Raw genomic sequence first — 13938 nt, forward strand, 5'->3', positions numbered from 1 at the left:
AAGTCCTAAGGGTATATTTACGAATACTTTCTTGATCTTGACTAGCCACCCCACATCATTGCATTTTTTAATTACATTATAATTACATTATTCATGTAAGCAAAGAACCAGTCTGGACATAAGTGTGTGTATCTATTTATACACCTTCAGTTTTATTAAAGTAATAGTGAGAAAAATGTATATGTCTAAGGTGTACAACTTGTTTAAAAATATTTTTACATTTATTTATTTTTGTGCGTGTGCATGTGTGGAGATCAGAGTACACTGAGTCAGTTCCTTGGCCTATAATTTGATGTTTAATGTACATACACATTATATAGTAACCATTACAACCAAGCCAATTAACACATTCATCACGCCTCATGATTACCTTTATCTTCTGTTTTGGGTAAGAATGCATAGAGCTTTAACATATTTCAAGAATAGAATACAGTATTATTAATGATAGTCACACTGCTCTATGTTAGATATCCAGAACTTATTTATTTTGTACAACTAATGCTCTAACCTTTCAGCAGCATCTCCACATTCCCCCTCCTCCAGCCCCTGGCAACCATCACTCTCTGCCAAAATCCTTCTTAGGCTGTTGAAGTCATCACAATTATGGGTAAAAACCATCACTTCACTTCCACAGCTACCCCACAAAGCACAAACAGTTGAAAATTGTCAATAGATCTCAACATATTATGCTTAAATCTCATACAGTGCTCTTAGTACTTGCATTCTGGGGTCTTTAAAAACACGCTATCCAGTGAAAATACCATCTATAGTATATTAAAATTGTAAACTAGGTGTGGTGGTGCATCCTATTCAAGCACTTAAGAGATTGAAGGAGGGAGATGGGAAATCTGAGGCCAGCTTATGGAGAGAGAGAGAGAAAGAGAAAGAGATTTAATTTTAACATGATTGTTTCCCTACATCAGAATGGTCTTCTTTATGTGAAACAACTTGAGACAAGAGGTAAAGTTGTACTTAAAAAAATACGGTAACTTTCCTATGTAGCTTTTTTCCTTCCTTTCTTTTTTTCTTTTTTCTTTTTTTCCACTTTGTAGCCTTGGCTGGCCTGGAACTCACTATGTAGAACAGGCTTGGCCTCAGAGTCACAGAAATCCACCTGCCCCCTCCCAAGTTCTGGGATTGAAGGCAAGGGCCACCATGACCGGATGTAGCTATTTAAAATAAAAACACTAAAATTCTAGATAGCATACTTTAATTTTAAAGGTAAATTTGGACTTATGAAAAAGGGTGCTAGGTCCTTGGGACCTAGTTGTTTTTGCAGCTTTCATTCTTTAATGAATTAATGAAATACAGACCATGAAAAGTAGAAAAAGAAAAGCCATAAACAGAAGTATAATTTTGTGCCTTGATAACATGAATCTAAATTTGGTTCAGCACTAAGGCTCAATAAAGGTATGGATTGTTCCAACAATTGTTTAGAATTTTAGACATATAATTTGACCTCTGACTTTAACGATTAGGCTTTCAGGGTCTTCAGCGAATACGACTAAAGGCTGAGCCCCTGAAGTTACAAAGAGGCGCACAAAGGGTTATTATTAGCATCACTGAGTGGCCTAGGCAATTTTGTCGTCAAGAGTTGTCCTTGTCATGGCTGTTAAAGCGATGATGAAATATCTTTGGGCTACCTTTTTTTTCGTTCGTTTCCTAATTTCATTTTATCTTGAAAGTACAATCCTGTTTTCTCCAGAAAGAGCATTCGACGTTGGATTACCTTTTTTCTTTTAGTTCTGAGAGTAAAACCCAACATTCCCATGACTTATATGGGTTCTTGATTAATAACTTAGTCTTAAGATGACTTTCGGCCCTTCTTTCACCTCACACAAACCTGTCGGACAGGAAGCTGTGACTGAGCCACCCGTCCTCAGGTAAACACCCTTAGGCCTGTCCATTCTACATCATCAGACTGTCATTTTTCCTCTGGTTCTCTCCAAAGCCTTTCTGAGCGTCTCTAACTGCTCTGGAGAACTCGGAGGCTAGGTGAGTGCGCGCTCTGTCGCGTAGGAGGCGAAGGCGCGGGCTGGGAGCTCCGGGGCGCGTGGAGGCGGGAGCGAGGCTGCGTCCGGATCCGGCGGCGGCGCGGGCAGCCCGGCTGGGCGGGGCGGCGGGAGGAGGCGGGCTCCGGTTGCCGGGGCCTGGGCTCCTCGGTCCGCAGCTGCCCCGGCGTGTGGCCATGTCCTGGCTCCGCGCGGCGTCGGCAGGGACGCGGCTTCTGGCGAACCGGAGCAGCGTGGGCGGGCGGCGCGGCGCGATGGGAGCTGCGGGGTCGGGGTGAGCCGGGACCTTCGGGGTTTGGAGGCGCGGGGGCGCGCGCAGGCGGTAGTGTGGACCGATCCGGGAGCCTGGGTCGTTATCACTGGGTTGGGTGAACAGTGAGTGATTACCACAAGTGTGACCCAAGTGTAGAACTGCACATCCTTGAAAGGCTTTAGGTGCTTTGCAACCTCTCCTTAGCCAGTTTTTACGTTGATTTTAAGGCTTGGCAGTCCTATCCAGGAAATGGAAATGAGGATTGCATCTAAATGGCCGAGGCTTTGCGGACCGGGACCGGCCGCATGGATGTGGCTTCTGGTTGCACCGGGAGCAGTGCTGCCCTGGCTTCCTACTTGGCATACCCAGGGGTGGCGCATCTGCGGTAGCAGACCCAGCCGGCCCTGCTGTGGCCGCATCTCGGTCTCGCCACTGTGCTTCCATCCTTCCGCAATCCACTCTATCTCATCCAGGAGAGCCTGCCAGTGTCGCAAGATTCCAGAGGTTCAGGATTAACTTTCCAGACCAAGCTAAAAGCCCTCTCCTTTCTGAAAGTGCTAATGGAGCGGTGTTAAGTCTTTGACAGGTTCTTAGACTCCGGTTTCCTGGTAGATAGTCTAGGGTGTATACTGCTTTACCCACCTATACCATCTCTTCATAGGTGTTCCACAAATGTAGCATGACTTGTTGGCTTTTTACCACGGTTGGAGTGAAATGTTCATTTTGCATTTATCTACCCCGTGGATGCCCCCACCCCCATTTTTTAAAAAATAGGAAAGCTGAAATAGAAATTGAAGGGTAAGGGTGCCTTTTGGAGACTTTTTCTCTTTGACAGGGAAGGGGTAACTGGTTCAGAATGAAACTCCTGGCCCTCTCACTTCCAAGAAAATATTCCTAGAAAAGTTCTGCTCCGACGTAACCGCTGTAGAGATGGTTTGAGGGTGAGTTAAATGCCAAGCTTGAGATGAAAAGGGAGGACTTGTTTTCATAGTTGAAAAACCAAGTAAACTGGATAGATGCCATCCAGTGCTCTTCCAGGCCAAGAGCACCTAGTGTTTTCTAGTTTGCCCTTCACAAATTCAGACTTTTTTCTCAAAGCCGTCTCCTCCTCCCAAGGTGGCCACAGTCCTCCATGTCCCCTGCTCCTGTCATCTTGAAATAAGTATGCAAGCTCTTTTGAGTGGTTTCCTTGTTATTGGGGAACAAGAAATTGTAATGGCAAACAAATGTTTAGTTGCAGTGATTCCTGTCTCTAACTCATCTTTGTTGTGACTTAAAGTGATGCGTGACAACTTATTTGATGTGTTCAGTAATAACTGTATAGAGAAGTTGATCATCCAAGGAAAGCATGGACTGGAAAAGACCATTTAAAGTGAATTCATGTAAAAACAGGACTAAAATTTCATATTGTATTGTTTAAGAAATGCTTTAACTGGGGCCTTTAAAAATTAAACATAAGGGATTGCAGAGATGGCTCAGTGGTTAAGAGCACTGGCAGCTTTTCCAGAAGACCCAGCTTTGGTTCCCAGCACCCACATGTTGGCTAGCACCCATCCTTAACTTCAGTTCCAGGGGATATTGATCTTCTAACTCCCATGGGCATCGCATACATATGGTGCACTTGCATAATGCAGACAAAACACACATACATATAAAATAAAAGTGAAAAATTAAAATAGCTTACTTTTATATTTAGCAACATTTGAAATTTAAATTCACAAAGAATGGATTGCTTATTTGGAAGGACACATTGTTTTCTTTAATCACAAGGAAGAAAATATTTGTCAGTTTTTGAATTTTATGTGTATAGTGTATTGCCTGTATGTATGCACCCATGTTGTGCAATGCAGTGCTTGTGGAGGTCAGTAGAGGGTATTGGATCCCTTGGAACTGGAGTTATGGATGGTTGTTAGCTGCCATGTGGGTGCTGGGAATCGAACCCTGGTCCTGTGCAAGGGCAGCCAGTGTGCTTAACAACTGAGCCATCTCTTCAGCCCCATAAGGATATATTTTAAAATTTTTATTGTATTTATTTTATGTGTATGAGTTTATTGCCTGCATGTAAGTGCACCTGTGTTGTACAATGCCTGTGGAGGTCAGAAGAGGGCATCAGATCCCTTGGAACTGGAGTTATGGACCATGAGGGTGCTGGTGAAGTGAACCCGGGTTCTTGGCAAGAGCAGTCAATGCTCCTAACCATTGAGCCATTTCTATAGCCCTCAAGGAGCATATTTTAAGAAATACTTGAATTTTAAATTATTTATCTCACTCTTGATCTTTAGCTATTTGAGAAATTCTCCTTTGAAGCATCTATTATGCTAATACTTTTGAGAGATTAATAGTTTGCATCATGTTAGATTTGCTCTGAGAATGCTGACTGACCAGGAAAGGTGAATGAATAGGGGCAAGAAAGTGGAAAGATCTGATGACACTGAACTGGTCAGTTCTTTAGTGGATATTTTGCTGCTCAGTGAGAACTTACTTTCTCAAGCTCTCATCGGCTAGATTTTTGGAAAATAAATACCGAGGCAACGAGAGTCCTTATAATCAGAATTAATAGTTGACAGTCTTAATGGCATTTACTGTGTAAGGCATAGTTCTGCCTCTGTGCATGCCAGCTCACCTAGGCTTCACAGCACCTTTGAACTGGAAGTGATTATTGTTCCTACTTTGTGGATTGGGAAATTTGGGAGCTGTAGATTATTAAAAAAAACCCCTGCTTCCCTCAAAAATTTTAACTCTTTGTAGGGTCCTTGCTTCAAAGAACATCCATGTAGTTTCTGCATGTTCTAAGAAGGAATTGGAAACACATTTTATAGCTGGTGATCAGGCCTTCAGTAGGGCAGAATATTTGAAATTTGATGATTATGAGTTTACTTGTGAATAAGAATTGTGCTGGACTTTAAACAGTAATTGATTTTTACCAGATAAACGATATTGAAAAGGTAGTAAGATAAGCACACAAGTCCCTTTGGTTTTAGCAGACAAGTATTTTGTAAAGTGGTATTTTGTACTGATAAGTAAAACTTTTTTTCCTCTCTTGTATGTATGGATACATTTATATTTAAAGTTTTCTTCAAATTGAAATAATGGGATATATGCTCAATTAATGGTGCTGTTCTTTTTCATTTGTTTTAGGATGGGAAACAATACATCAACATCCTTGGGGAACTCAGCAACTACTCCTGTGAAGCAGATCCAAGTGAGAGATAGGGGAGATGGAGGGGATGTAATCTCACACATTTAACATGCTTATTCTGTGCCCAGATTTGACATAGTTCAGAAAATGAAATACTAAAATATTTGTTTTAAAAATTGTTAGCAAAATTATCCTTGTGACAAGTCCTATATCATTTGATAGTCAAAAGTTCATGAAGTTTTTTATTATTCAATGATTTAATTTTGTGTGTGTATGCATCTGAGGTAGTTTATGTGTATGTGCAGTGTGCATGCCTGTGCACATACCTGTGCACATACCTGGCAGAAGCTAGAGGAGGATGTTGCATGTCCTGCTCTATCATTCCTTGCCTTATTCCTTTGAGTCAGTCTCTCTCACTGAGCCCGAGGCTAGGACAGTGGCTATCAAGTCCCAGCAGTCTGGTCTCCGCTTCCTACAGTGGTGGTGCAGGCATCTATCTGCATGATCATACTTGGCTTTTTATGTGGGTGCTGGGATCTGAACTCAGGTTCTCTTGCTTGTGAAGTAAGCACTTCTATCCACTGAGCCCTTATCTCCAGGCCTTCCCCACTTTTTTGTTTTAACAGTACTGGAGGTTGAATCTAGGGTGTCCCCTGCATTGCTAGGCAAACTTCTACTACTGAGCTGCATCTTTATGCCTATTTTCACTTTTTCTTTTGAGGAAGGGTCTCATAAAGTTGCCTAGGCTGGCCTTAAACTCACTCTGTAACTCACGCTGGTCCTGTACTTGTAGAGCTGCCTTAGCTTCATGAGTAACCGGGATTGCAAGCCTGTACTAACAGTTCTGCAAATAAAATTTTATTTTATGTGTATGAGTGTATTGCCTGCATATGTGTAAATGCACCTGTGTTGTGCAATAACCATGGAAGTCAGAAGAGGGTATTGGATTTCCCCTGGAACTGGAGTTGTGGATGGTTGTTAGCTGCCCATGTGGGTGCTGGGGATCAAACTCAGGTCTTCTGCAAGAGCAGTAAGTGATCTTAACCTGTGAGCCATCTCTCCAGTCCTAAATTTTTTTTTTCTTACTTTTAGTTTATATGTATGAGTATTTTGCCTGCATGTGTATAAGTGTACCTATGTCATGCAATACCCATGGAGGCCAGAAGAGAGTATCAGATAACCTGGAACTGGAGTTACTGACCCTTCTGAACATGGGTCCTCTGCAAGACCACCAGTGCTTTTAACTGCTCACCCATCTCTCCAGCCTCTGAGATTTATTCTTAATGAAATCTTTACTTCAAGTTGAATCCATGAGGTTGACTTTTTAAAAAAATCATTCCCACTTCAAGTCTGCTGTTGATACCTAATAGTCAAGCCATCCATCCCCACAGTTATTTGAGTTTGGCATGGGCAACAGTTAAACAATTTTCTATCCTAACACAGAACCTCGTGTGCAATATTTACTCCATAAATGACTATTCTCTTAGGGATACTGTACCTGTACATGGTTGTATTCTCTTGTTTTCTTCTTTCACACCAGTCTTAGTTAGTTGCCTCAGTATATTTCTCCTAAGCTGGCCTTGGTGTCAGTTTCCTATAATCCTAGCACTTGGGACGCCTAAGAGAGGAGGATAGAGAACTCTAGTCTCCCTTGGGTCGAACTCTGAGAACCCAGTTTCAAAACAAAAATTCCAGAATTCCTCTTAAATTTTTCGTCCCGTGTAGCCTATGAACCATATCTTTTTCTTTTTTTTTCCTTCCTTACCACCTTCTGCATAATAATTTTTGTCTGCTTTGGGCACATACTTAGCATGTGAGAGGCCTTGGGGTTTGATCCCCAGCAACACAGACATACCCATATTAACATGTAGGAAATCTGAGCTTGTTTTAGTTAAATTTGGTTTATCTTTCAAGTATAGCAGTAATGCTAGAAACTTACTGTGAGGGACAGTCCTATTTTAAAATACAAATGCAGCACCATGAAATATTTAGTAAAGATGAGCTTGAGAGAAAGTGAAGAGGATTCGTTCAGCAAATGAAGAACTTCAGGAAACCCTGGCATTATCATCTTGAGGCCTAGCTCACTCTGGAATCTCCTTAGTAGTGTTACTGTGCCATGGCTGCACCCATCTCTCGGAGTGTGGTTATCTCTTGGAGTCTAAGCAGTAGGCTTGGGCGGTCCACCTTTTAACCTGAACAGCATGGTGGACAGAAGAGCACTGACTTTGGGTGTGCTAAGGAGCTTGGGATGAACCTCTCAACCTGGTTTGTGATCATTAGTGTAGCTGTTATGTTTCACCTTCCTGAGACAGAATTTAAAATATTATAAGCGGGAGAGAGAACATAAAAGTAGATCAACTTGCACATATCTAGGGTATGAGTCAGGACACTTCTGACACCTAAGACTGAGTATAATTCTGAAGCACTTTTTCTGGGTATTGCACTTTCTGTTTTTTTCTTCATCCTGAAGTTGCTGTTTTTGTTCTACCATATAAGAACCATCTAGGCAGATGACCAGGTACCATACTTGTCCACTGAACACCTGCCTGGATGCCAGGCCTGTCTGTTCAAAATCATGTGAAGGACTTGGACATTCAAATATTTAGAAACAAAGAGAAAACAACTTTCGCAGGCTGTGTGGACACATAGCAAAGTCTGTGGTCATTGTGGCAAAGGCCTGGAGAGCAGTATGCAAACCAGGCTGCTGTCACAGTCATCTTGGAAGCTTGTTTCTACCTCATCTTTAAAACATTGAACATGTACTTCTGAAGTAGTTTTTCTAGAACCAGCTGGAGGAATAGCTTACTAATACATCTTTTATTCTACAAAGATATAAAGGAAAGAACAGAAGAGGAAGAATAAGCAGTTATCTACACTTGGATTAGCAAAAGCTTTGCATTTTAAGGAGAAATGACATAACATTCCTTGCCATTGGAAGTTATTGGCAGCAAGGAGTGAATTCCTTCTGAACACCTCTTGAATATTTGAGAAGTAGAACAATAGAGATTAAGGGTCTAGACCATCGGGCTGGATTTGCCTGGGCTCAGAGCTCACTAACCAGACTATAGGTAAATTACTTTTCTTCCTCGGTGCCTCAGTTTCTTAATCCTCAAAGTTGAGCTATTAGGAAGGACTTATGCTCTGACTGCGGTGAGGCAAGAATGACCTCGTGACACTGAGTATAGGTTGTCTACACTACACAAATTGGCATTGTTACTGTTGCTCATTATTGTAAACGCTCCCAGGTACTATTTTATTACATTTTTGTTTCTAATAACCATCTTTTGAAATAAATATCCTCAATCTACAGATACTATAATAGATGATAGGAAGCTAGTTTGAGCAATGAGTTGTGTTCCACACTAAAAAAAAAAATCACACTTTGCACTAATTATGATTTCTTTCTAAAAGGTAATGTCTGGATGAAAGTGATTTTGTTTTTTAATTTCAGGAAACAATTTCTGACAATTGTGTAGTGATTTTCTCAAAAACATCCTGTTCTTATTGTACAATGGCCAAAAAGATTTTCCATGATATGAATGTTAACTATAAAGTTGTGGAATTGGATATGCATGAATATGGTAACCAGTTTCAAGATGCTCTTCACAAAATGACTGGAGAAAGAACTGTGAGTATGTCTGCAGCTCTGCTGTTCCTGATGCTAAGCTGGTTCTGCTGGCTCACCAGAATGGTAGATTCTTGTATTAGAAAAGCAAGCCAGACTTTCTCGATGTTATACTAATAAGGACATGGCAGCTCTAGCTGGGTATGGTGGTGTATACCTTTAATTCCAGCACTCAGAAGAGAGACCAGCAGATCTCTGTGAAATCAAGGCCAGCCTGGTCTACATAGTGAGTTCTAGGATAGCTGGGGCTATAGGGAGACTCTGTCTTAAAAAAAAAAAAAAAAAAGGCAGATCTAGAAACCAGATTCATAGAGTAAGAAACGGCATAGTTCACTTTGTGTGTGTGTATGGGTGTGTGTGTGCATGCACACATGCTTGTACAATGACTTGGGTGTGACATGTACCCATGTCATAAGAGCTCATCTGTGGATCATTAAGGTCCTTTGGGAGCTCTTTGCAAGATTATTCTTCCACTCTTTACTTGGACAGTATGGACCAGGGATCAGTCTTCAGTTCCTGAACTTTCTGTTCTGGACTTTGGAAATTTTTTTTCATTATATGAATAGTTAGAAAAACATTCTGTGTTGCGTCTTTTCTTCTCATTTATAGTACATGAAATAAATTTGGGGTATACATTCCCCTTTAGTAAACATGTAAAAAAGAACCACATAAACATACTGATACTTAGAAATTGCTTTTTTTTTTCTTGTAAAAATACCAGTGAGTAGGAGGAAGAGCTTTAGAGTCAGCTTGTCTTGAATTTGAATTCTAATTCCTTCACCATTGCTATCTTGGAGAAGTTACTGTTCCTCATTTCCTCCAAAATTGGACTGAAAATAGAATCCAGAGCATGAACTTCTTTACTCTGAGAACTGTTTTATACTTCGGACGGTCAGGCCTCATTTATCTTTTGTTTATTCAACAGGTTCCAAGAATATTTGTCAATGGAACTTTTATTGGAGGTGCAACAGACACTCACAGGCTTCATAAAGAAGGGAAATTGCTGCCACTAGTTCATCAGTGTTATTTGACAAAGAGCAAGAGGAAAGAAGTTGAGTGATTTGGCTCTTCACCATGATCAGTTAAAATGATCAGACCTGATAATGCCTTTTAATTGAGGGTTAAGTATGTGAATTATCTTCATAAAGATGATTAAAAATAATGAACAGTACATTGCTGTGGAAACCTCAGCATCCTGCTTGCTGGTTCTTGAGCAGGAGATGCTATACAAAACTGCAGGGATGGCGTTATATCAAAAGATAAGGAAAGGTGCTAGAGAGCTGGCTCAGCGGTTAAGAGTGCTGACTGCTATTCCAGGGGACCTGGGTTCAGTTCCCAGCACTCACATGACTGCTAACAACTGTGGGTACCTCCAGTTCCACGGGATCCGATGCCCTGTTCTGGTCTCTGCAGGCATTGAGTACATGTGGTGTATTTACATATATGCATATAAAATAAAAATAGATAAAAGTTTAAAGAGGGAATCCGAATACCATCAAATAATATTGTATGAAAATTGCAAAAATTCCATAATAAAAGAAAAAAGATGAGAGAATGCATTCTTTTAGGAATTTGTATATGAGTGAATGTTACAGCTAAGAGTTAGGAGGTAAGCACTCGAAATTCTTACTCCCTGTGGTATTCAGTTCATGCTTCACTTCTGTGGCTTTCAGGAGTGAACACTGATGTATGATTTATCTAAAATTTAAGGTTCTCTTTGGTATAGTTGTGAACTAAGTTGGGGTAGCTAACATATTGTGGCAAACCTTCACACATACTTCTAGACCATCAGAGATATATTAAATTGTATGATGGAATGAAGTTTATTGTACGGAAACCAAATTGCTAATTTAATGACTCAGTAGTTACAGGGAAATAAATATATCTTTGGGCAGAAATTTAGAGGAGGAAGATTTGAGCATTGTAAGAAACAGTTCAGAGATGCACTTCAGGTGGTATTCTGAGTTGGAGGGTTCCAGATATGTTGAACAGCTGTTGAAAATTCCTTCCTTCCTTCCTTCCTTCCTTCCTTCCTTCCTTCCTTCCTCCTTGGTTTTTGTTTTCTTTCTTCCTTTCTTCTTCCTTCCCCTCCTTCCCTCCCTTCCCCTCCTTCCCTCCCTTCCCCTCCTTCCCTCCCTCCCTTGTTGGGGAACCCTGCTGTTAAGGTCAGCTCCTTTCTCAGGAGGGGCTTCCTGCCTGACTTACCTGGAAAGTGCCTCCAAGCACGGATGCCTGACCTTATTTGGAACATGACCTTTGGCATAGTTACCGGCAATAAAACTACCCCCAGGTTTTTTTCTATATGGTAATTAGGCATTGCCCTATAGCCAGATGATAGGATACCCCTACCATATGTAAATAAAGCATACTATCAGCTGAAGCTTTGGTTGCTGCCTCCACACTATATTTTCCCTAACCCCCACTGAATAAACGGAGCTGTATCACTGAATCTGCCTCCCTGGAAGGGCTTTCTTCTGTCTTGCTCACTGGCCATCTTGACCCGGTCCTGACCCTGTTCATCGCTTCTGCTCCCTTTGTCCTCATGGACCGGTGGCCAGCGACCCATGAGGGGAGGGAGAGACCCCACACATCCTCCCTCCCTCATCACTTCTGCTCCCTTTGTCCTCCTGGACTGATGGCCAACAACCCATGAGGGGAGAGACCTCCCTCCTTCCCTCCCTCCCTCCCTCTCTTCTTCCCTCCCATTCCTCCTCCCTCTTCCCCTCCCCTCCCTTCCTAGCTACCACATCCAGCCTGGAAATGTTTAAGGGAACCAGCATTAGATGGGAAGTTCGACTAAACGTTCTTGCTATGGTTTGAATTTGCCTCAACACCTTCATGTGTTAGAAACACAGATCCTAATACAATGTTGAGAAGTGACTAAGGGGATGGAGTGATGGCTCAGTGGTTATGAGCACTGATTGGTCTTTCAGAGGACCCAGGTTCAGTTCCCAGCACCCACATGGCAGTTAACAACCATCTGTAACTCCAGTTCTAGGGGATTCAAAATCCTCTTCTGGCCTCTGTAGGCATTGTATGCATTGGTGTACCTACATACATGCAGGCAAAATACTTCTACACATATAAATAAAAATGATAAAAAAGGGGATTAAGTCATGAGGGCAAATAGATTAATGCATTGAAGGAGTTGGTTAGTTATCATAGGACTTGGTTCTTGATAAAAGGAAGTTTGCCTCTCTCATCTCTCTCAAACAGGTGCTCTCTTATCCTTCTTCCTTCTCCAATGGGATGATGGCTCAGAAAGGCCCTGGCCAGATGCCAGCACCTTGATCTTAAGCTACCCAGCTTAACTATGAAAAAATAAATGTTCTTCAGAAATTAGTTTCCAAAATTCTGTTACAACACCACAAAATGGATAAGATTATCCCTACAATCACTTCTAATGTTATTCTGCTATTTTATAACTAGGAATGTACTGTTCATACTGATTTCATTTCAGATAAACTAAGGAAAGATTTACCTGGTAAGAAGTATTGTTTAAAGATAACTAAAAATATTTTCTAATACTTTGCTAGCTAATCAGTTAATATTTCCAGTTTATCAATTATATATATATATATATATATTTATTTTTTTTGAGACCAGTCTCCCTATAGCCCCAGCTGGCCTGGAACTCGCTTTGTAGACCAAGCTGGCCTTGAACTCACAGAGATATGCTGGCCTCTGCCTCCCAAGTGCTGGAATGAAAGGCATGCACCAGGACACCTGGCTTCCTAGCAATAATTTTTAAAGTGTCTCTGAAATGAAGCATTTCCTATTTGAGTCCCAGAGTCACACTGGGCAGATTACCAGATGCCGAGAAAACTTTCTCAGAGGTCGACAGAAATGGATTTCCACACTTTCTGGTCAAGATGCACCAGGGAATCTGGGACAGTTTTGAGGAAGAGTGGCTTGCTGTCAGTGTTTTCCTAAATGGACTTAAACTGCATTTCAGACACCTTCACACAGTGAGACTAATAAAAAAGATTATTGCAGCTGGGCATGGCAGTGCATGGACCTTTGGTCCCAGCACTTGGAAGGCAGAAGCAGGTGGATCTCTGTCAGATCAAGGCCAGCCTGGTCTGGGGTTTGTGCTGTATCAAAAGGTATCATTTTGCAAAACAGGACTCTCTTCACCTGCATGTTATGGTAAAAGATCTGACCTCATTTGGGCCATATAGCAGATTAAAAGTCTTTGGAAAAAAGATTCAAAACAATAATAACAAAAAAATCTTTAGCCCTCTGAGCATTTAAAATGCTGGATACAGGGCCTGAGAGATGGCTCAGCAGGTAGAAGTTTGTTTTTTTTCTGGACCACTTAGGGTTTTCCAACTTCCTTACCTGCCTAGCCAAGATATTAGGGAAAAGGGAGAGATCAGTGTCAATGTTGCTTTTTAGTTGTTTTTAGTTTACCTTTGGTTTTCTTGAGATAGGGTGTCTCTGTAGCCCCAGCTGGACTGGAACTTGCTATGTAGGCCAGGCTGGCCTGGAACTCACAGAGATCTGCCTGCCTTTGCCTTCTGGGTGCTGGGATTAAAGATGTGTGCTACCATGCACAGCTGCTTTTTTTTTTGTTTTAAATTTTTTTTGAAAGAAGGTCTCCTTGTAGCCCCAGCTGGCCTGGAACTCACTATATAGACCAGGCTAGTCTTAATTTCACAGAGATCTGCCTGCCTTTGCCACCTGAGTGCTGGGATTAAAGGTGTGGACCACCATGATTGGCTTATTTTAAGTATTTTGATTTATTTTTATTTTAAAATATTTCATTATATTTATGTTTATGAGTATTTTGCCTGCATGGATGTAAGTGCACCATGTGCATGTAGTGCCTGTGGAGGGCAGAAGAGGTTGCTGGATCTCCTGGCACTGGAGTTCTAGACTGCTATTAGCTGCCATGTGAGAACAGAAA

General features: G+C 41.5%; 1 protein-coding gene across 1 annotated transcript; it reads left to right on the plus strand.

The window, feature by feature from the left end:
• The first annotated feature begins 2109 nt into the window (after positions 1–2109).
• On the plus strand, positions 2110–10539 carry Glrx2 (glutaredoxin 2). Its single transcript, XM_008836213.3, has 4 exons — positions 2110–2286; positions 5404–5467; positions 8856–9032; positions 9955–10539. Exons 1-4 carry the CDS (start codon positions 2189–2191, stop codon positions 10087–10089), a joined length of 474 nt encoding a protein of 157 aa, XP_008834435.1. The 5' UTR covers positions 2110–2188; the 3' UTR covers positions 10090–10539.
• Positions 10540–13938: the final 3399 nt, after the last annotated feature.

The sequence above is a fragment of the Nannospalax galili genome, unplaced genomic scaffold (genome assembly GCF_000622305.1).
Source record: "Nannospalax galili isolate Female #2095 unplaced genomic scaffold, S.galili_v1.0 scaffold1017, whole genome shotgun sequence".
NCBI classification, from domain to species: Eukaryota; Metazoa; Chordata; class Mammalia; order Rodentia; family Spalacidae; genus Nannospalax; species Nannospalax galili.